The following is a 21,754-nucleotide window of genomic DNA, read 5'->3' as shown; positions in this document are numbered from 1 at the left end:
AGAGAGGTCTTTAAACACAGTACCTTAAAATGGCTTTTGTCATATGTCAAACAAGCAAGGCTCCCCCCCCACACCCACACATTATCATACATTAGTTTCTGAAGTGAATTAAAGAGTAGGGAATGTACTATCAGAGTCTGGTTGTAAAGTTAGATTTGTAGAAGTCTCTAGAGATGTTTGGTTTATGGAGACTCAGTTTTACTCCCCCTCTCTGTTGGATTTTTTACACAGATGCTTAGTTTATATTTTTACTTTGTACTGTACACTTTCAATATACATAAAGACAAATCATTGTGATAAAGAGATCCCTAGCTGTTCAGGAATATTTTATTTATTTCTGAAAGAAGATAATAGTTTTCTAAGCTTTTCCTTCATTTCTTCCCTTCTGGAGGTTGGTGCCTTGGAACAGGCAATGCTGGATGCTTTGGTGATGGACCGTGTGGATTTTGTAAAGCTTTTAATAGAGCATGGAGTGAACATGCACCGTTTTCTTACCATATCTCGTTTGGAAGAACTCTACAATACAGTGCGTATTGGAAATCCCAGTGTACTACTTTAGATAAGAATGACTAGAAAGAATGCTGTTTTACTTAAGAGGTTTGATAATTGGCCACATTTTTATGAAGGATTTTTTTAAATTGAAAATTAATGGGTTTTGATAAGTTTTTATTGTAATGTTGGATTTTTTGATTGGCGTTCCAGCTTTTATCTTTGATTCATTGACATGAACCAGACTAAGTACTCACCTGAAGCTCCTGAGAAATATGTGGTCACGGCACCAAGCCTGACAATATTCCAGAAGCATTTGGACACTGCCCTCAGACACATGGTCTGGATCTTGGGATTGTCCTATTCTAGGGCAAGAGTTGGACTTGGTGATCCTTGTGGGTCCCTTCCACCTCACAACATTCTATGATTCTATGTTCTGATTTTATTCAAGTATGTGGTACACGCTTGTCTTGCTGAAAATGACACATTGTTTAACCAAAGTGATACCAGCTTCTTTCTAGAATATATCAAGATTTAAGATAGTAGAGGTGCTACAGATTGGTGTCGAAATATTTTTTAAGAGGTTTTTAGGGAGAGTTGGAGTGGGGAGAGTTTGAATCACAGTAGCTTATCCAGAAGATATTTTAGCTGCTTTCTTTTACACTATTGATTTTCCAATGTAGAATGACATAATTGGTTAATGTCTTTTCTTTTCACACCACAGAAACAAGGACCATCAAATCTACTTTTGCATCACCTAGTTCAAGATGTGAAACAGGTAATAGACATAGGAAAGGCTGGGGGGTAAAAAATGGTAGCTTAGAACTTCCATGTCTATTGGCACAGTGCTATTAGGAAATACAGGGGAATTTTAGGAATAGAAGTGATGGGTTCATTACTATGCTCCTATATCTACTAAATGGTTTTATCTTCATCCCACTGATGCCCCTAGGCAATTAACTAGCATACTACTAAATCCTCCCAAGGGTCCTATACCTTAATTTCAAAACCAAGCCGTTCATGTAGATCAGACTCTGTTTCTCAATCTACTAAAGTGATATTATGAAGTGATTGTATTAAAAGACTTAGTGAATTAGGGCAGTAATTATGCTCATTGCTTTAAGGTTTTCTTTTTTTCCCCTCAAAGCTAAAAAAGTTTGCCCTTGTTTAGCAGTGACAAAAAGATACTGTAACAAGATAGAATATTATTTTAAAGTGCTGCATTGCCTAGGAGAACAGAAGGTGGCAGTGGGTGACTACTGCATGGTGTACTGATTGTGTTTTAGTGGCAACCTTGTTATTTAGCTACACCCTTAATTTATTTTGTGTTTCAGTTGTCTATTGTACCTCACAACAGTGCTTAGCAAGGAAGGGATGAGCTGTTCTTTCTGCATCTAGTCTCCACTGCAGGAGATGTCTAGATCCAAAACTAGATTAATTAGCTAATTCTTTCCAGGGTATGAGTGCTAAGGTAAAATAAAATGGTAAGTCTGACTGTTTGCAGAGTTCTGTGGACTTCAATAATGGGATTTCTGGTGTGATTTTCTTACTGTGGATGATTTTCATGTCTTTCCCATTGATGGTTCAGTAGATAGGTGTTGGGTATTCTGATCAACCACATGCACCAGTACAAGTTAGGGGCTGACCTGCTGGAGAAGAGCTCTGTGGAGTTCTGGGCTCCTCAGTTCAAGAGGGACAGGGATCTTCTGGTGAGAGTCCAGTGAAGGCCACAAAGATGATTAGGGGCCTGGAGCATCTCCCATATGAGGAAAGGCTGAGAGAGCGGGACTCTTCAGCCTGGAGAAGAGAAGACTGAGAGGGGATCTTATCAATGTCTATAAATACCTGAAATGTGGGGGCCAAATGGATGGGGCCAGACTCTTTTCAGTAGTACCCAGTGGCAGGACAAGGGGAAATGGGCAAAAACTGGAACGCCAGAAGTTCCACAAAAATTTAAGGAAAAACTTCTTTACAGTGAGGGTGACAGAGCACTGGGACAGGCTGCCCAGAGAGGTTGTGAAGTCTCCATCTCTGGAGATGTTCAAAACCCACCAGGATGCTTTCCTGTGCAACCTGTTGTAGGGAACCTGCTTCGGCAAGGGGCTTGGACTAGATGATCTCCTGAGGTCCCTTCCAACCCCTACTGTTCAGTGATTCTGTGATCTCCATAGAAAGCCATTTTCTTTGTTTTCCCATACTGATGGACATATTTGCTCCTTGATATGACCCCTCTCCTAAAACCTATGGTCTGCTTGCATCTCAAGACACTCTGGGACAACTCAGGGTATGATATAAAGGAAAGCTTTTGGCACTTAAAATGGAATGATGGAATTTAGACAGAAAATGGGAACACAATTTCAAAGTTTCCTATGCCATTGGGTTAGCTAAACTCACTTGGAACCTGCAAACAGGTCTAGACAGTGAAAAGCCTTTTTCACCTGAGCTTCTATAAGGATGCATAGTACTCTGCGAATGACTTGTGCAGTTGTAGTCTTATTAAATACGGTAACACAGTAGGACAGTCACCAGAGTGATGTGACTATGGAGTTCAGAATATTTTCTCCATTAGTGTGAACTGCTTTGCTGCTGCTACATTTGATGGAGATACATTGCAGTCTACTCTGATAACGTAAAATACACTTTTTAGTGCAGAGAATTATCTACAAGTACAGGTAATCAGAAATACTTGCCTAACTCTCAATGACAGAGCTGGCAAGCTCTATCCTATGAGACAGGCTTTTGCCCCAGAGTGCTCAGAATGTTGGTGCCTTCTGTTCCCCAGGGCTGGGTGGCCTTAACTGGCTGTAGTGAGTCTTGCCACTAAAGTCTATTGAAAAAAGCCTCAGTCTAATGAAGAAAATGACTTTTCACAGTCTGAAAGGCATACTCTGCTAGGAATACATAATGCCTCTGATCTCATCTATGTACAGGCCCATTTTTCGCTTCCAAGAGTTGTGGTTTAAGGTTTTACCAACAATCTTTAAAATCTGCCTGGGAGATAATCTGTTCTTCACAGAATTTGTCACAAACCTCGTGTCTTGGAAAGACAGTGGAGGTAAACTGGGAAACGGTGCTTTAAACAGGAGTGGTGAGAGACTCAGAAGGTGCAGCTAATGCACAGGCAGCTGCTGTCCTAGTTGTTATGACATTCTTGAGCCTCTCCAAGAGATTGCTAGTCTTCAGGAATAAATCTACAACATTAAATACATGCTTCATCCACTTCTTAATTTTTAATTAATGAACTAGTTTAATGAGCAAATCATACCATGCTAGCTTTCTCTTGTTACGAGAAGAAGATTTTTATCAGTCTGTCTGACTGTTGGTGATTAACCTGAAGAACCATTACCCTCACCATTGAATAGAGCTGGTCTTGTGAACATTGGAATACATATCCATATGTGATGTGGATGAAATGGAGTGTAGACGTCACACTTTTCAGGCTGAAAATGTGAATGTGCCTACGTTCTGTCTCCTAGGGGAGTTTCATATGCCTAATGAATGTGTACACTTCCCTGACAGATGCAGAAGCTCTCGGTTGCACCTTCTTCCAGACTCCCCTCATAGTAGTAGGGCTCTGACATGGTTGAATGTTGCATATAATAGCATCATGAAATGCTTGTGATATTTGGTGTTTCAGAATACTCTTTCCTTGGATTACAAGATATCACTGATTGATATTGGGCTGGTGATAGAGTACCTCCTTGGTGGAGCTTATCGAAGCAGCTACACAAGGAAGCATTTCCGAATTCTCTACAATGATCTCTACAGAAAACAAAAGGTAACTTTTGTGAAATGGCTACTACTGGTCACCAAGAAAAGCCAAAATTTAACAGCTGAAAATAGCTCAGATCCACCAATAAAGATCAACAAAGCTGTGCCAACCACCATTTTCACTTTTGTGAAGCAGTTGCATGTTTCTGCTCTCAAGTGCTGCAACTTGAACCACATCACATAAATACTGAATTTGACAGGCATTGAACTAGACTTAGGGCATGTCAGCATGGCATAGTATGGTGGTTTAACCACAGCGGGACCATGTCCTCTTGCACTCCCCCCACCTGGTGAGATGGGAAGGGAATCACAACAAAGGGGGCACAGATTAGGATGAGGACAGGATATGCCAAACCAAGCTTCCCATGGAGTCATGGACCAATTTGGGCACAGCTCCCAGCTCCAACATGGGCATGTCCACGGGCGGCAGACAGGCATCTGGTCCAGTGCACCTCCTCACCTCCCAGCTCTAGGGGTCAACCCCTACTCTGGTGTTGAGTGTCTCTTGGGGTCTCAATTCAGTCACACTTGCCCTCAGGTTCAGCTTTCCTGCTCCAGTGTGAAGTTCGCCATGGTCTACATGTGGGTATCTGCTCTGTCGATGATCTTCCCTGGGTGGCAGGAGACCTCCTTTGCCTTCTCCTACTCCATGCAGTTGAACTGGGTGTCTGTCTCTTCTTTGTTTAGGCAGATGGTCGTCTTTTGAAAATTCTCCTCCAGGTTCTCTCCACCTTCTTCTTTTCAAGACAGTCCTTCCCCTCACAAATACGGATTCACAGTAGCATTTCTCTATTACTAATTGGCTCAGCCTGGGCTGGCTGGGGTATACCTTGGAGCCAGTCTTCTCACAAGGTGGCCCCTTCCCCCACTACCAATCCCCTAACTGCCCCTCAAACCCAACACACATAGTGAAGTGCAACATGGAGATCCCTGACCCAAATTTTGAGCAAATGTCTTACCTTTTAGAAGCAGCTCAGAGCTAGTGGTGTATCTTCCTTTCCAGGCCAGGGAACTCTGTTTGCCTGGCAGAACTTTTTCCATGACACACTGGTCATCACAGGGGAAGTCTGATCCTGGATGTGCCAAACTGCACCCATGGTGCAGTGGCTTTGTGCAGGCAGAGGGTTATGCCTGGACACGCCTGCTGTTCTGCACCTTCTAGAGGCTTAAGGTGTTTCACTGTATGGCATAACATTGTGCTACAGGGATGGGTGAAACCATATGATCATATAACTAGGAACTACAGGGAAAAGCATTAGTGATTCAAATGATAACATTCCTCCCTCTCAGTCAACACTGCACAAAATGCCAGGGGTGCTAGACGTGCCATCCTTCAGAGGATATGGTCAACAAAAGGTTCGGAGAACTTCTGTCTTTTAAAGGGCTCATGACACTTTTTATATGGGTAGGCACTCAGAAGTGCTTCTACTTTGGGTGATTCCAGTCTGGTGCAAGCCCTTTTGTTGTTGTAATTGGTGGATGCTATTGCGGAAATCAGTATTTTGGAGATTCAGAAAAATATGTATTTTTTAAAATTAGATGTGAAACAGGCTATTTTTTCCTTGATGCTATAAACTCCAGTGGTAGTTATAGTGATTGCTGACTCACTAGTCTTTGAATAACGTCAGTTTCTACAGGCACCATTGCAATCAGAGATAAGTACAGGCAAACTTCATCTCTAATTTGCATTTCTCTCCTTGTGTTTTATGCTATGCCTTTGGATCTAGAAAGTGCTCTCCAGCTTTTCTCAGAGCCTGTCTCATTCCCTTCATCAGAATAATCAGGCGAGTGGCAGAATGGGATCTGCTGAAAGTACTCTGCATTCTCAGTTCTTCAGAACAGCACAGCCTTACAAATACAAGGTAATATAATTGCTTATTCTCAGTTTTACTTAGGACATATTAGGCTGCTAATAATTATATTCAGAGATTTTATACATATATTGGTCAGTCTGTTAGTTATCATAATTCTGCTTAAATTCCAGTGGAAGCAATGTTTTACTGCTCGCTGTTAATGAAGTTTAGGTCTGGCAATACTAATGTTGAAATCAAGCTTATACTCCTCCTGTGGTAATTTTAAAATTCCATCCATTTGTGGCTAAGGGCTTTTGTTCACTGAAATGTAGTATTACCGAATTTCTGAACATCAAGCATGGGTGAAAACTCTTCTTACTTGGAAGCAACAGTACACATTCTCTGGCTTCCCTGATGTTTTCTCATGCTTCTTAAAGAAGCTACAGTAAGCCTGCTAAGAAGACATACAGTTCTGATATCTGGAAAATGATAACAAGATTTTCTTTCAAAGAGAGAAAGATAAAAGATCATGGTGTACATATATCTGAAAGACAAAATATAAAATAGAATTAATTTAAATTGCTTTATTGGAATTAGTCTGAGCCAAAATAAACCCATTATAACACTGAGGCAACTTCACTTATGCCAGTAAGACTTTTTCTTTGCCTTTAATTGAGAAATACCCAGACATGAATGTATAGGAAGTTTACATTACAAGTAATCTTTAAGTATCACAAGTCCATAGTTTGTGTTTCAGTCTCCTGATTGCTTTTTCTCCTGTCATGACACAACTACAAGAAAAGAATGAAAGCAGGATCTTGGTATGGACAGGGTCTGGATACTGCCCAACGTTATGAAAGGGGAGACTATAAATGGCATGGTAGAGCAAGGAGTGTTTTTCCTCCCCTAATGTTACCAACTTCCTGCCATTGGTAATCTGAATGTGATCCTAGCTGTGTTTTATTACTTAAATGTATATAACAATCAGATAGTTTGCTACTTGCAATTCAGATTTGCATGCGATTTTTTCCACATGAATCGGAACATCAACCATTCATTAAGATTTTTTTTTTTTTTTAAACCCAAATTTACAGGAAAGATCCACTGCTTTCCATAAGTGTAAGAAGAAATCAAAAGAGGATATAAACTTTGCAGAGAACTATGAGTCATCTGGCTTTATCTACCCCTATAACGACCTCCTGGTTTGGGCAGTATTAATGAAAAGGCAGAAGATGGCAATGTTCTTCTGGCAGCATGGTGAGGAAGCCATGGTCAAAGCTGTTGTGGCTTGTAAACTCTACAGAGCGATGGCACGTGAAGCTAAACAGAGCAACATGGTGGATGACACTTCAGAAGAACTCAAGAAGTACTCGAAGTATGACTTCTTCCTTCACTTCAGTTAATAAAGTTCTGCAGTGCTTAGAATGGTCAGATATTTTGCTAATCCACAAAGAGTTTGTAAGAATAGTGGTGTCATGGATTACGGAGTGTAAAATAAATACTTTCAGCTGCCTGCTATTCATGTTACATATTGGAGCTATGTAGTGGTGTGCAGTCTTGTTGAGTTAAAGGAAAGCTATTAGCATGTTATCTAGTTGCATATTTGAAAATTAAAATATAGGTGAGTAATGTGTGGCTTACTGTCTGCTAAATGATCACGTGGAAGACTGAAATTTCCCTTACATCTTCCCTTCCAGTTCAGCTTGTTAAAAAAACATATAGCACATATGTGTTGAACTTTTCAAATCTATAACAGGTGGTAATGAGCAAACTGAAATCACTGCTTAAATCTTGTTGTGTGTAAGACCTAAAGAATAATGTATGCTGAAATAACTGTGTGAATAAATAATGAAATAGACCAAGAGTTGTCTTCAAGTCTGTAGTTTCATGTTAGTGTTTTCTGGTAGTTTTTCTTGTTAATGTATGATTTGTAGACATCATGTCTCAGTTTCAGAGTACAATAAGATGTGCTCTCTTGTTTTGCTGTTCCAAAGCTTAATTTAAAGGAAGGTGTCTCTTCCTTGAGGAGTCTTCCCTACAGAGATGTTTAAGAGCCAGCATAAAAGGTGGCTTTTGCAACCGCCTGCACTGCTTACTCACAGTGGTGTTGAGTCTGTTGAAGGAAATATGCAGAACTTCGTACGGTCTGTTTTTATTGCTGAGTGAGATTAAGAACAAAACAAATAAAAGCAGAAAACGGGATGACCCTGAACCTTCTAATTAGTACTAAATAGATTTATGCCCCAAATGATTTTTCACTAGATATATTGATAAAACAACAGGAAGAATGGGAAAAGGCATAGTTACTGAGATTTTTAGGTGAACTTCAGTTAATGGAGTTTTCAAACCCACCTCTTTGCAGCAGTGATTCTGAGTTTTGAGTGATCCTTGTTATATTAACTGTTAATTCCTTTCTGCTCTAGGGAATTTGGGCAGCTTGCCTTAGATGTGCTGGAGAAAGCATTCAAACAAAATGAGCAGATGGCTATGAAGTTGCTGACCTATGAACTGAAAAACTGGAGCAATTCAACTTGCTTAAAACTAGCAGTGTCTGTGGGGCTGCGGCCTTTTGTATCCCATACTTGCACACAGATGCTGCTGACGGATATGTGGATGGGGCGCCTGAAGATGCGGAAGAACTCCTGGTTTAAGGTAACATCACCCTGGGTTTTTCTGAAGCTTTAGATGCTCTTTAGATGCTTTATGTAAGTGCTCATGGTTATGAACATTTCTAATGCAGCTTTAGACAGATGTGCTTAAGCAGGGATTGGAATGTGCACATCTGGGAGAGAAAGGAAAGGGGGGGAGGGAAGACAGTACTTGCTTCTGTTTTAGTTTTTTGAAAAAGCAGACGTGGGATGACACTAGGAGAATGTATTTCTGATGGTTTTTTTGCTACTCCCATTCCCTCAGCACCCTTCAGTCTTTCCCCACCTGCTCTCACTGCTCCATACTGCTGGTTCTCTGGCAGAGTTGCTGATGGGATGAATGCCTGCTCGACATAGGGAGCAGTATCTAAAGTATCCCCAGATACCATGACAGTCTTCAAAGCCACAAAACAGTCAAGAGCAACACACTTCTTCAGAGGCTATAGGAATGTAACACAGAGATTTCCTGCACCGGTGTCTTCCTCCTAGGCCAGTGGAATTGCACTGGGTTTGTGCTGCTACCATGCACATAGCTGACTGTGGTCTCAGGTCTATGATATCACTGCTGAATTAATTTCCTGAATATTGTGTCTCTCTTAGGTCATTATAAGTATTCTCCTGCCTCCCACCATCTTGATGCTGGAGTTTAAAAGCAAGGCAGAAATGTCTCATGTGCCTCAGTCTCAAGACTTCTATCAGTTCACGTGGTATCATGGGGACCAGAGCCCAACCAGCTCTAAAGATGCCTTATCTCTGGTTAGTCTGGGGTGATCAGTCATTTGTGTGTCAGGATCTCTGTTTACCACAGGATAACCCTGAGGAGTGAGGAGAAGGTGATCAGCTGGAAGTGTTGGGGCCCAGTTCACCAGTTCTCTGTATCCCTGGTTTGGATACAGACTGAAGTGACCTTGGACAAGTCACTTGGTCTATTCTGGGTGTCACTTCTGTATTGGTCATAATGAGAAAATCCTTCCCAAACTCACAGAAGTATGAGAGTATAATTATCTGTCAGTTACGCAGGTATTTTAGGGCACAAAGTCTATTCAAGCTGCAGATAAATAGCTATGTAACCTTGTATACCAAAAAATCTAAGAATGGTTTCATATCATATACAAAATCACATCCATAAAACTCAATTCAGGTTGCCCAGTCAAGCTGTCCAAAGCAGGGTAATGGCAGAACTGAGGCAGTCCAGATCCTGTCCTCTCCAACTCACTCCTTCCTCCTGCTCTGTCTGGCCAGCAGCCTCTGCCCCACATCTCAGCTGCAGCTTCTCCCCTTCTCCATGGCCATACTTTGCTCTTAGTTTCTCCCTGAGATTTTGTTTCCTGAATTACATGACAACCCTTCCAAAGGTCTAGCTTCTGCCCTCCTTGTTGAAAACAGAGTGTCTCTACTTCTACATCACTTGCAGAGATGTCATTCAAAGCACAAGAGAAGCACTATGCTTTTGATTTAGTCACCTGAACTGAGTCCTGAAACACTCTGAAGAAAAGTCTTTCTTAGGGTGTGTCTGTGGAGAGTCTCCAGCATAGTTGAAGTCTTTGCCTTTTAAGATCTGAATTCCCCCAGACTTCTGCTTAGAAGAATTGCCTGTCCTTTCTTTTTCTCATGCTCAACAAAGCATTCCTGAAACTGAAAATTTCAGTCTGAGTTAGGCAGCAGACATGGAGAATTTCCATCCAAAAGGATAAATGTTGGTGAGGTGCTAACCAATGAAAACAGGATTGTCAAATAAGAGTTGTCGGGCAATCTTTTTTGCTCTGCTCTGCTTATCTTACAGCAGATAAGCATTGTAGTTTGTTTGGGACCTTCTCAGTTAACTTCCAATTTATGTAAAATAAAAGAGCTTGGTTTGTCATTGAGGGCTTTCACAGCAGCATGGTAGGCCTGTCAATGCCACACTTGTGTTTTCTCTCTCTGATGCAGAAAAAATGCTTGAAGCCATTATCTCCTGCAGCGCCTGTCTAATACAGTCAGTTTAAAAAATGCTTTTTACAGGGTTAGGTAACAGCTATGATACAGAGCACAGGCCAATTGTAATTATTTGCAGCAAGACCACATCTGCAGTCTGGTAGAAGCCAACAGAGCAATGTGTGTAAGCACTTTTCTGACCTGCCTTAGGCAGAGCAACTTCTTCCCTGCACTAGCAATAAGCTTAACTTCTGATTTTATTGGACGTAGAGTGTTGTTTAAAACAAAAGGCTGAGCTACTGATTTTTCTTAAATATGTGGATATGAAATATTATGGAAAAATGTACAGAAAATTTATGCAGTGTACATGTGACATGTAGAGCATCTTTCACACACAGTCATAAATTCCAGTGACCAGCTGCAGCTGGAACTTCCATGCTTTCATGGGACAAATTCTCTCCTTCACTTTGGAGGATCTGAGGTTAACAGATTGGGATGGTTCTGTGTATCAGATTCTCCGGTTTAGAACTTTTCTGACTCTAATGTGATGAAAAAAATCAGTTTTCCCCTGATAACCCAAGGAAATGTGTAGTAGGGATAAATAGGTCACATAAAAAGTGCTACATGGCAGATGTCTAATAGCAGTAAGTTTTAGCACAGATATTAGCCAAGGCAATTGGCCAGCATTTAACCAAAACTGACCAAAGTAGTTTGGTTCCCTCAGCCTTGCCCAGCTTTTAGCTGTTTATAGTTCCTCTGGGCCTCTCTCAGTCATCTCTGATCAGCTCCTTCTAGTTTTGTCAGTTGCCTACCGCCATGCTTCTGCAGCTCTTAGGCTTCAGCAACTGTCAGGTATTTGTACTTTCAGAGGTGTACTCAGAGAAGTGTCAAACTCTGCATACAGAATCAAATGTGTTTGCTTTTTTGTTTTTATTCTACTGAAGATAATAAAGGAGTTACCTGTATTTTTTGTAGGGAGATCTTTGTAAGAGAGTACTTATTTCATCCTCATCTTCTAATCAGGCATGCAATACATCAAAAATAGCAATTAGATTCTGTGTTTAGAATTTCACTGTCTGGACATTTCCTGTGCAACTATATACATGAGCAGAAATGTGATGCTCATTCCCTTATTTTAGAATGTGCTATGGTTGTCAGTGGAGTTCTAGCTAATACAGTTATGTCATTTTTGCAGTTGATATTTATCTGTATTTCACAGATGGGGGACATGAGACAGAGTGGTTAAATGACGTTGCTTAAAGACTTAAATAAATGTGTGACAGAAACAGGAGTGGATTCAGGTCTGCTGATGCCCACTTTGCTGCCTGTAGTCATAAGAGCAAACTCTACATGAGTATTTATAGAGGAAAGGTGTGCATGTTAATTCTTTCAAATGAGATAGTTGTAACCAGACAAAATCAAGCTACAGTAATGATTTGTATATTCAGAATAAAGTTTAAATATCTGTGCCTGTCTTCCCTCTAATATGACACAACCTTTGCAATCATAGATGATGATTTCTTACTTTTAAGATAGTGTTTCCTTTTCAAGAAGGATTATGATGTGGAGAAGGTTGCTCAGAAGTCTGATGAAAGCCAAGTAGATGGTGGACCAGGAAGCCTGCCTGGAACTAGAAAAATCTATGAGTTCTACAATGCACCAATTGTCAAGTTCTGGTTTCACACGGTTGGTCATCATGCTAGAATTCAGATTGTCAAAACCCTCCTTTGATCCTTCAAATGCCACTTGATGCTGCTTTTACTTTGCCTAGCAGGGATTTGCAGCCACTTAGTTATGGGGGTGAATGGGAAGACATTTGAATATTTATCTCACAATTAAAAGAAAGGTTTTTCTGCTAGAATCATGCAGCTGCATTAAAGAAAAAAAAAGAACAAACAAAAAATAACAAAAAAAATATAAGGAACTAAAGAAAAACCTGAGCACAGCTTTTTACAGTGGTTAATTGCACATATAGAGATAAATTTGAAACTGGCCTTAAATACCTCACAGATAGTTGTGTCCCTTTCTTTAGGAACTGTTTCTGAAAGAGTGAATATTAATCTGTAGGAAATAATTTGAGAAATATACATTTATTAAATTAATTTTAGTAACTAATCCTGTGTCAGCAATGCTTAAGATGTTTAAGGTCAGGCTGCCTGTTGGGTCAGTTATTCCATTATGAATAGGCTGCCTGTTATTCCTTTAATGGGGCATGGTTAATTGCTTTATTGGTTGTTAATCTGTTATTTCAGATACATTTATAGTGTGTTCTGGTTCCTTTAAAATATGTGCTTTTCACCTGATATTGTTTCTTCCTGTGTTTTGGAAGGCACTGATTAACCAATAGTGATTCATGTAGCTTTGAGAATGGTTACTTGCTCCTACAGAAGGTTAGGATAAAAGCATAGCATTGCCTTTACATTCAAGTAAAGGTGGGTAAATACAATAGTCTGTCTTATGTGTGGGTTGGAGGCCTAGGCGAACATATGCTGCAATAGTTCATCTTCTCTCATTTTTTCAGCGCTAAAGCACCAATTTCCAAATGATATTTAAGGATATTCCCATAAAAAATACTTTGGAGAACTGGAGGAAAGATTTTGGGCTCAAAAATCTGACAGTGTCCCAGTAGTCTGAATACATATAGTCAGGCTAATCACTTGTTAATATGTTTGCAGAAATTTGTTGGAGATTTTTGTGCATATGGATTATATACTATGTGTTTTGTAGATGGCGTACATGGCTTTTCTTGTGCTCTTCACTTACACTGTGTTGGTGAAGATGGAACCAAGACCAAGTGTGCAAGAGTGGCTTGTTATAATTTATATTTTCAGCACTGCTATTGAAAAAGTCAGAGAGGTAAGCTTTTCCATTTCCATCTATAAAGGATACATTATATACCAGAGAATACTATAAGAATGTCAAATCCTGCTTTCTTTTTGTAGAGAATTTAGCAGAGGAAAGAATTATACAGCGCATTTATTTCTGAGAAGTCTTTTATTTGAAGACCAGTACTTGGGCTTTGAAAATGCATCTTAAAGTTTGTCCTTAGATCTCAATTTTTCTGTGTAAAGCCAGAGATAATGTGCAGGACACTTGAGAGTGATTGTGCTGAATTGAGATTTGGAGCCCTGATGTAGGCACCTGTTTCTTAATTTTTTTTTGAGTGAACCATTGGATTTCTTATAGCAAATACGGAATTTTTCTTTAGATATTTACTTTGAGTGTGGACATTGTTATCAATTAATAGGTGTTATACATAGAATCGTCTATGGCTCGCCATCAAGTCTAAATCACCCTCTATAAATGAAACTGGAAAACAACCACCATCAACTTTTACTACAGAATTCATTAAGCATGACAAAATGATATTCCAATGAAATTTAATCACAGTTATTTGCAGTTGATTAGATCTGAGCTTCTGAACACAACTTGCACTCTAAACCTGAGGTTGGGGACAAACGTAGCTATGTATTTATCAAATTATTTTATCTGATCAGACATATCTTCACTGTAGAAGAATCGGCACATAGTAAACAATAGTAGTGTGAATTGTCTTTCAGATTACATTTGAAATACTGTGCTTTTAGAGGAATAAAACTGCGGAAAACAGTCACAGTTCTGAGTGAACGATGCTGTTACAACAGATCACTCAGAAGACTGTGACATCAGTACAAGAGGGGTGAAGGATTTCAAGGGGCAGCAGAAATGCTGGGAATGTATTGAAGCCTGATGAACATACAAGTTCTGTGGCTGCATGAGATAACGTTGAAAAAATTTAGAGAAGGATTTTCTAATTGAGAGAAAAAATGAATGTGAAATAGCAAGCGCTTTTGAAGTCACTATTGCGCTTGCTGTTGCATTATGTTGATGGTGGGACAGTGAAAACATCAGCTCTTCTTGTCTTCTACTTGTTTTTCTCTATCCATGTACTAGTTCTGGTCTGTTGGCAAAGACTTTGTAGGACACCGTGTCTTACATGTACTGCTAATTAACTGCTGAGGGCCTTGTTATATATAACTGCAAACCTCTATTTCTCTAGATTGTAACAACTAATTATTAAAGCCTTAGGCCCTGGTCCTGCAACTAGCTCCTCATGTGAGTTAGTCCAGCTGAATTGAGTAGGATCGCTTGTTTACATTAGTGTAATGTAGTTAGTTCATATGCGTAAATTCTTGCAGGATCAGGGCATAACATTTCAGAATCTCTCCTTTGCTTGGTACTTATCAGTGTGATCTTACATAGCACTGTATAATTGCTCTCATTTGCACAGTGTGCAAAGGTTTTATTTATGGCCTCCCAAAGATTCCACTTCATACATTTGCTCAGTGAAGCTTAAAATCCCTTTGGGGCACCTCACAGTTCAAGGAGTGAACATTTCATTCTTTACCTTGCTAGTTGCCAGCACTCCCATTTTAGCATGTCCTTGGTGGAATACAAGTATCATTCACTATATTTTCAGTCTGAAATAAAAGGCATTAGTTATTTTCCAAAGATCAGGTTGGTACTTTCCATGACTTAGGGGCTTTTGAAAGGGCTGTTACAGGTCATGACCATTCCTCTAGAAAATGCTCATTAACTTACAATGATATGTATGCATAACAGTTCTATGTTGTCTGCTCTTTTCTGCTGAGGAATATGCTCTTGAGTGAATGGGTTCAGGCTCAGGATCTCTTTTTCCTGAGGAAGAGCTATCCTATTTGGTGTGGCATACTAGAGCAATATGACACTATAGATTAAGAACAAACTTCCATTAACAGCAAATGACAATAAGCGTGCATAGGCCTGCAAAAAATAGAAAGTAAAAAATTGATATGTTCCCAAATATCATGAAACAGTTCAGATAGAAATGGTTAAAGCATGTATCTGTGATTTTAATGGAGTGTCATTGGCGATTTTTTTTTCCACATTCTACTCAGGTATTTATCTCAGAACCTGGAAAATTCCACCAAAAACTGAAGGTGTGGATTTATGAATACTGGAATTTTACTGATTCTATAGCTATCATCCTGTTTATGATTGGTTTTGGCTTGCGCTGGTCCGACCCCCCTATTAAAACTGCAGGGAGGCTACTTTACTGCTTGGATATAATATTTTGGTATGCTCGGCTCCTTGATCTTTTTGCTGTGAATCAGCATGCTGGCCCATATCTGACAATGATTGGGAAAATGGTAAGTATTATGCTTCGGAGCAATGTTTTTGTAGTTAAGGCATATATTGAGGAAAGTGTAAAGGTGAGAAGTGACAGAAAAAAATGATGGTCAAAGGAGAGGTCACCTAATAATTAATAGTGAATGTATTACCTGAAAATACAATGTATTTTTCTGTTTGTGAGTTGACCATAATCAGATTTCAGTTATCTCTAATTTATTCATTACTTTAATTTATTCACAAAAAACATTTTTGCTCCATTCCTTAGAGAAGAGTTGCATTTGAGTTGAGTTTCTGATCCAGCTTGATAACAGGAGAAAGAAAAATCACTGTCTTTTGCAGACGGGCTCACTACTATAAATAATTCCCCTAGCTCTTGGAAACAGTCTCATTATTGTTTTACATTTTGATTCAAATAATTATATCCCATTTTAGCAGGCAAAATTTCTGTGAGATCAAAGTTAATTTTTTTCTCTTTTGGTATAAGAACTGCTGCTGAACTGCTGCCTAGTCTTGAGGGACATCTGCAGATTACCCTTGTAATTTCCCTTGGTTATGGGGAACTATCTTATTAATACTTTTATATGCTGTCTTGCATAGTAATTTCAATTCAGTGTTAGAAGGCAAAATCATTTTCACTGTTACTCCTTGCTCTCAGTTTGGAAGAAATACCACTCAGGAAGCACCATCATAAGGTCTCTGCATTCTTCAAATCTTGCTTAAGATCTTAAGAGGGACTTGAGAGACAAGCAGGACTCGTGGCATTTTTGTTCCAGGAGGACTTTAACCTCTATAAAACAATTGGATAATCCAGGTCGTAGAAATAAAATATTTTTATTTTCTCCATTTTATTAGATTATTAGCCCTGGTTTTATATTCTGGTTTGTAAAAGTCATGATTGATACTCTTCCCTAAAATGTATGTCTCCTTTACATCTAATTAACACAAGTAATTATTTCATGCAAACATGTTTTCCAAGACAGCAAACATGTTCTATATTGTGGTCATGATGGCCATAGTCCTGTTGAGTTTTGGAGTGTCACGAAAGGCAATCCTTTCACCAGAGGAGCCTCCTTCTTGGACTCTGGCACGAGATATTGTATTTCAGCCCTACTGGATGATGTTTGGAGAGGTCTATGCTGGAGAAATAGATGGTAGGTAATTTTCACAGTATAACTCAACAGCTTAAATTTACTACGTGCAGAAACACAGAAACACTTTGGGCTACTAGAGTTTTCACCACATATTGATTCTATTCTTTCTCTAACAATTTTGATTCCAGTATATTATGTCTTTAATGATTAATACTTCATACATAAATGTGAGAATATTAGGTTTTTTGTTAAAAATAATGGTCGAGCTTTAAAACTTCAAAATATAACTTTTCAAATGAAGTATATTGCAAAGCTCAGAGCAAAGAATGTAGGAACTAATCCTACATTAGTTCATGTTCAAGGTATCTGGCAGTCAAATATATTTCCAATTAGATGAATCCAAAGCTGCTGATCTCTTGAAGACAAGACTACAAAGTTGTATCAAAGGACGAAAGAATAAAGAGAAAACAAAAAAGGAAAAATAAGAAATAAAAAATATTTTTCACCATAGTAAGAGTTACCTGGCATCATTCTAAACAGATAAACCAGTTGAGCATAGGAAAAAATCAAACCTACCACTGTAAATTGGAAAATGTTATATCTTGATTATGGTTTTGACCTTGTCTCGGTAAGAGAGAAGAACCAGGCACTCCAGGAGGTATTTCAGCATTACAGATGGAAGGCATTCTCATACTGCTAAGTCATGGGTATAAGTAAAAAAATTCCTAAAATAGAAAAGTAGATATGCAAATAGGTATAGATATTTAAGATATGTAGTTCAGCATAGACCTGATTCATTAAGATAATTTAAGATGTTGCATCCATTTTTATTGCTGAAACAGTCACATGATGGCTATGTATTTTGGTTATATAAGTCAAAATTTTTCTAATGAAAGTGTGCTGTCGAGTTTCACAGTTAGTCACTTATTAATGCTAAATATTTAGAAATTTAACACTTACCAAATAAAGCAATGATTTGTCTAATAACTCTTTATGCCATGAAATATGTCCTGAATTTAGGGCTGCTGCCTTATAAATGTGTTTTAAAATTTCTTCAAAGTTGTAAAATTTGATTAAAAATTAAAGACTGAACAGTATGTATTTTGACAATGTAAAAACATTAAGAGGGATCCCTTAATTTCTGTCATTTGTTGCTTCATCTCACAAATATTCGTAGACATATATTCTTTTGCACATGAGTTGATATGATCTTACTGAAGCTCTAAAGGAGTAACACTACAGTACTGATAAAACAGCCTTTGTGCTATGTCCTTTCCACAGTGGAGTCAGTGAAAGCTTTGCTTTAAGGATCAAAGATTTGGATTTCAGTTTACTTGAGTGTGTGCCATCTCCCAAATACATTTCAGCTGCATTATTTTTTCCCCTTAACAAAAAGTCAGGGTGGAATAAGAACTGATATGTATGAAATGGTGTCTACAGCTTCTGAATTGCAGTGGAAACTATGGGGCAGTAGTATCATGAAGAGGTTTCAGATCTCCTTTATGTGGAGGTAGACTTTTTAGTTGGAAATTTAGTAATGTATCTCTGTGTAAGTAACAAAGACTATCCTGTCTCTTGCTGGGGCAAATGAGTAGCACGTGCCATTGCTGTGCTCTGCTCTCATTTCCATGCTAACCATGTCCTTCACTTTCAGTCTGTGAAACCAATGAAGACTGTCCTCCTGGCTCATTCCTCACGCCATTCCTTCAGGCTGTCTACCTCTTTGTGCAGTACATCATCATGGTCAACTTGCTTATTGCTTTCTTTAAGTAGGTACCATGGTATATTTCTGCAAAAGAAAAAGCTACTAATAGATTTCTGCCAACACCTCTGCAAGAGCCTTTCACCAAAAATGCCCCAGCAGGGTCATGTAGATGGTTGTTACCCCATCTTCCATGGGGTCTGGTGAATAAAAAAAGAATGGTGGAAGCAAGAGGGTGGGAGGACCGGGAGGTGATCAGACACCTAAATTTAAACAGAATCTGACTTTTTGAAAGTTGACAACTCCAGCTGGCAAACAAGCAACATTAATTCATCTCTGAAGTAATTGTTCCTAAAAGCTGTATTTGTTGTGCTGAGAGCCTATATAATGGTCATCACAGAGTAGCCCAAGATTTAAATTGACAGATAAGTGGAGAAGGTATTCAAGGGAGGCGGATAATGACTTTGCAGGAAATAATTTGAAAATTCCTGTTGTTTGGTGCAATTTAATATGTTCTAGACTAAACTCTTAACTGTAGTGTTTTTAACTATCTGCTTTTTAATGTCTACTGCCAGAGTAGGAAGGGTCTCTATAGTAATTCTATATAGTAATTAATCATTGTCTTTATAGTAATTCTAACCTTTCAAGTTTTAACAGGGAAACCCTTGTAGTGGATCAAGTTCTGTAAAATATTAGTAAAGAGCAGTCTAACCCAAGTAGTTAATTTTTTTTTTTTTTTTAGAGTTCTAGTATTTCTGGGGAAGAAAAAAGTCAGCTGTAGGTTAAAAAAAATTCAAATGAAGAAATGTAGTGATTAATATTCAAGAAAACTGGATAATCAAAACTCATTCTATTCCCACTTCCAATTAGAAATCCCTTACTGAAATTGTGGTGAGGCATATTTTTTTTTTTTTAAGTACACAGCTGTGAAATTATAATTTGAATTATTTCTAGATTTAAACTTCCAGCAATCATGAGATGTTAAATTTTCTGCCTAACGATTTGATTGTTCCAGAAGTGGGACCAAAAATGAGTATGAGCAATATATTTAATTTTGCTCCCAGAAGCAAAGCTGATTTTTTTGTGATTATGTACTGGGTGTGTAGTATGTTAGTGCAGCTGAAATTACAGTGCCAGAAATCACCGAGTTGCCTTCCTGTACTTGGGTCTATGATAGTAGATATGGGAGATTATTCAGTGCAACAACAGTCATGTTTAGTAACATCATGGCTCCAAAGAGTACCCTGCAGAAGAAATACTTGTGTAGCTGCCTCTTGAAGCAAGTATTTCTTTTAGGGGGTGTGCACCAAAAAGCATCAGAACCATTTTGTTCACACTCTTCCCTTAGTCTGACTCCTACATTTAATCCAGTCCAAAGAGGTAGACAATGTTGAATTCTCAGTTAGGCTATGTATTAAAGTTTAAATAATCTGGCTGAGATTTCAGAGCCACTTCAGGGATATTTTTTGTCCAGTTCCCATTAATGTTAATGGGAATTGGATCTCCAAATCCCTTAGGCAGCTTTGAAGATCTCATTCTCAGTGCACTAGCTTCAGGCACATGCTGCTGCTTTGTTAAATTAAAGTTGCTAAGCTGATTTACTTTACTGGAGGGATGGGACTTTTCTTCAGTGTCAAATGAGATCTGTAGACAGCCATCTTGTGCTGTTTTGGGAGTATTCCTCACAGGAATGTTTTGCCCTCTTTCCCCCTCTATCTCTCTTCTCAGTAATGTTTATTATGATTTGAAATCCATTTCGAACAAGCTCTGGAAGTACAACCGGTATCGCTACATTATGACCTACCATGAGAAGCCATGGCTGCCTCCACCTTTCATCCTCTTGAGCCACATTGGACTCCTAATAAACTGCATCTTCCACCATCGACCCCCAAATGAGCTGGATCAAGAGGAAGGTGACGTTGGACTAAGTAAGCAGAATTAAGCTGGGGACCAAAAGAAATAGCTGATGTGTGTTTTGCCAGTGTCCCATCACTTTGTAGCTCAGTTCCTCCAAAACCCCCTAGAATTTAACTTGCCTGTCTGAGAACTCTTGCAGGAAAAAGTGACTAGGGAAATGCTTTGCTTTGTATTTGGCTTTTGCTCTTTTACATACGATCCATCAAGATACAGCACAACTCGGAGCTGAAATAAAGGAACAGCGGCTTTTTCTGTAGGATAGGATAGCCTTATTTTGAAGGAAAGTAAACAATAATGGGTGTATGCATTTCTGTACATTTGTCCTGTACAAAATTCCTTTGTAATTGTCCAGAGAAAGTAGCCACACAGCCTGAGGACAGAGGAGATGTGGTGATGGCAGATAGAGAGAGAGAGAGAGAGAGAGCATAGGGGCCTCCCACCTCCTCACTGCATCCTTCCCTTTATGCATTGGCTCATCACTGCACCTTAACTTCACCTCCTTCACTCTTCTCAACCTGGACTTCTCCATTCCAGGCTCTTTCCTACTGCCTCTTTAAGGTGATGCCAGTTCCTTGTCCCAATGTTGCCAGTTCCTGCAGCTCTGCCAGGAGCAGCTCTAGTCATTGTGCGGAGGGCACCACAAGGTGTTGAGATGGGAATGAATACTTAACAGAGGGGCTTGGTGGTTGGTGGGGTGAGGCAGGGGAATGGGGAGGAGGAGAGGCTTCTGGTGGTAACCTCATCCTTTCTGATGCAACATACCTGCTTGATGCATAGTAACAGAGGTGAGCAGACCCTGCCTAGATTATGCTTCATTTAGGATTTTCTTTGCTGAACAAGAACTACCTGAAGATACCTGGCACATTCACAGGTGGTTATAGAGTTAAAAAATGGGATAACTAATCAATGCTGAGCTGATTTACTGCTGCTCCTAGGCTCAGCTCCTCCACCATGACTGGATACATCAGCCTGCCTTTGAAGTGCCACTGCTTATTTTATGCACATGCGTAATATAAGTTACTAACTGTTGCCTCCCACCTCTGAGGTGGGAGGAGAGCGGCTAAAGTTCTGTAAATCCCCTAGAGCTAAAGTAAGGTGAAATGACACCAAATGATTACTCACACATTTTATTTCTAATGAAAATAATCTAAACTTGGAAAACCTAAAAATGTTGGCACTGCGGGTTCCTAATTGGAGCAATCTATAAAGGGGGGAAAAGAAAAGGGAGAGAGGAAAGGGAAGGGATAAGGAAAGATATCTCCAGGGATCCCTCGATGG

At 39.2% G+C, this 21,754-nt stretch overlaps 1 protein-coding gene across 1 annotated transcript in view; it reads left to right on the top strand.

Annotated features, from left to right (window-relative positions):
• Window positions 1-21,754, top strand: part of TRPM6 (transient receptor potential cation channel subfamily M member 6) — a gene marked incomplete at its 5' end in the record, with an annotated part of 57,308 nt that overhangs the window by 6,496 nt on the left and 29,058 nt on the right. The window contains 13 exons of the mRNA XM_029084550.1: window positions 392-526; window positions 1,214-1,267; window positions 4,127-4,267; window positions 5,988-6,122; window positions 7,148-7,428; window positions 8,477-8,705; window positions 9,302-9,457; window positions 12,167-12,301; window positions 13,343-13,471; window positions 15,532-15,783; window positions 16,743-16,917; window positions 18,512-18,626; window positions 20,288-20,487. Of these exons, the coding sequence (XP_028940383.1) occupies window positions 392-526; window positions 1,214-1,267; window positions 4,127-4,267; window positions 5,988-6,122; window positions 7,148-7,428; window positions 8,477-8,705; window positions 9,302-9,457; window positions 12,167-12,301; window positions 13,343-13,471; window positions 15,532-15,783; window positions 16,743-16,917; window positions 18,512-18,626; window positions 20,288-20,487 (2,137 nt within the window). The remainder of the gene's footprint in view (window positions 1-391; window positions 527-1,213; window positions 1,268-4,126; window positions 4,268-5,987; window positions 6,123-7,147; window positions 7,429-8,476; window positions 8,706-9,301; window positions 9,458-12,166; window positions 12,302-13,342; window positions 13,472-15,531; window positions 15,784-16,742; window positions 16,918-18,511; window positions 18,627-20,287; window positions 20,488-21,754) is intronic.

Source organism: Antrostomus carolinensis, unplaced genomic scaffold (genome assembly GCF_000700745.2).
Source record: "Antrostomus carolinensis isolate BGI_N321 unplaced genomic scaffold, ASM70074v2 scaffold3504, whole genome shotgun sequence".
NCBI classification, from domain to species: Eukaryota; Metazoa; Chordata; class Aves; order Caprimulgiformes; family Caprimulgidae; genus Antrostomus; species Antrostomus carolinensis.
The sequence above is the reverse complement of the archived record's forward strand: the minus strand, read 5'-3'. Positions and strand labels throughout refer to the sequence as shown.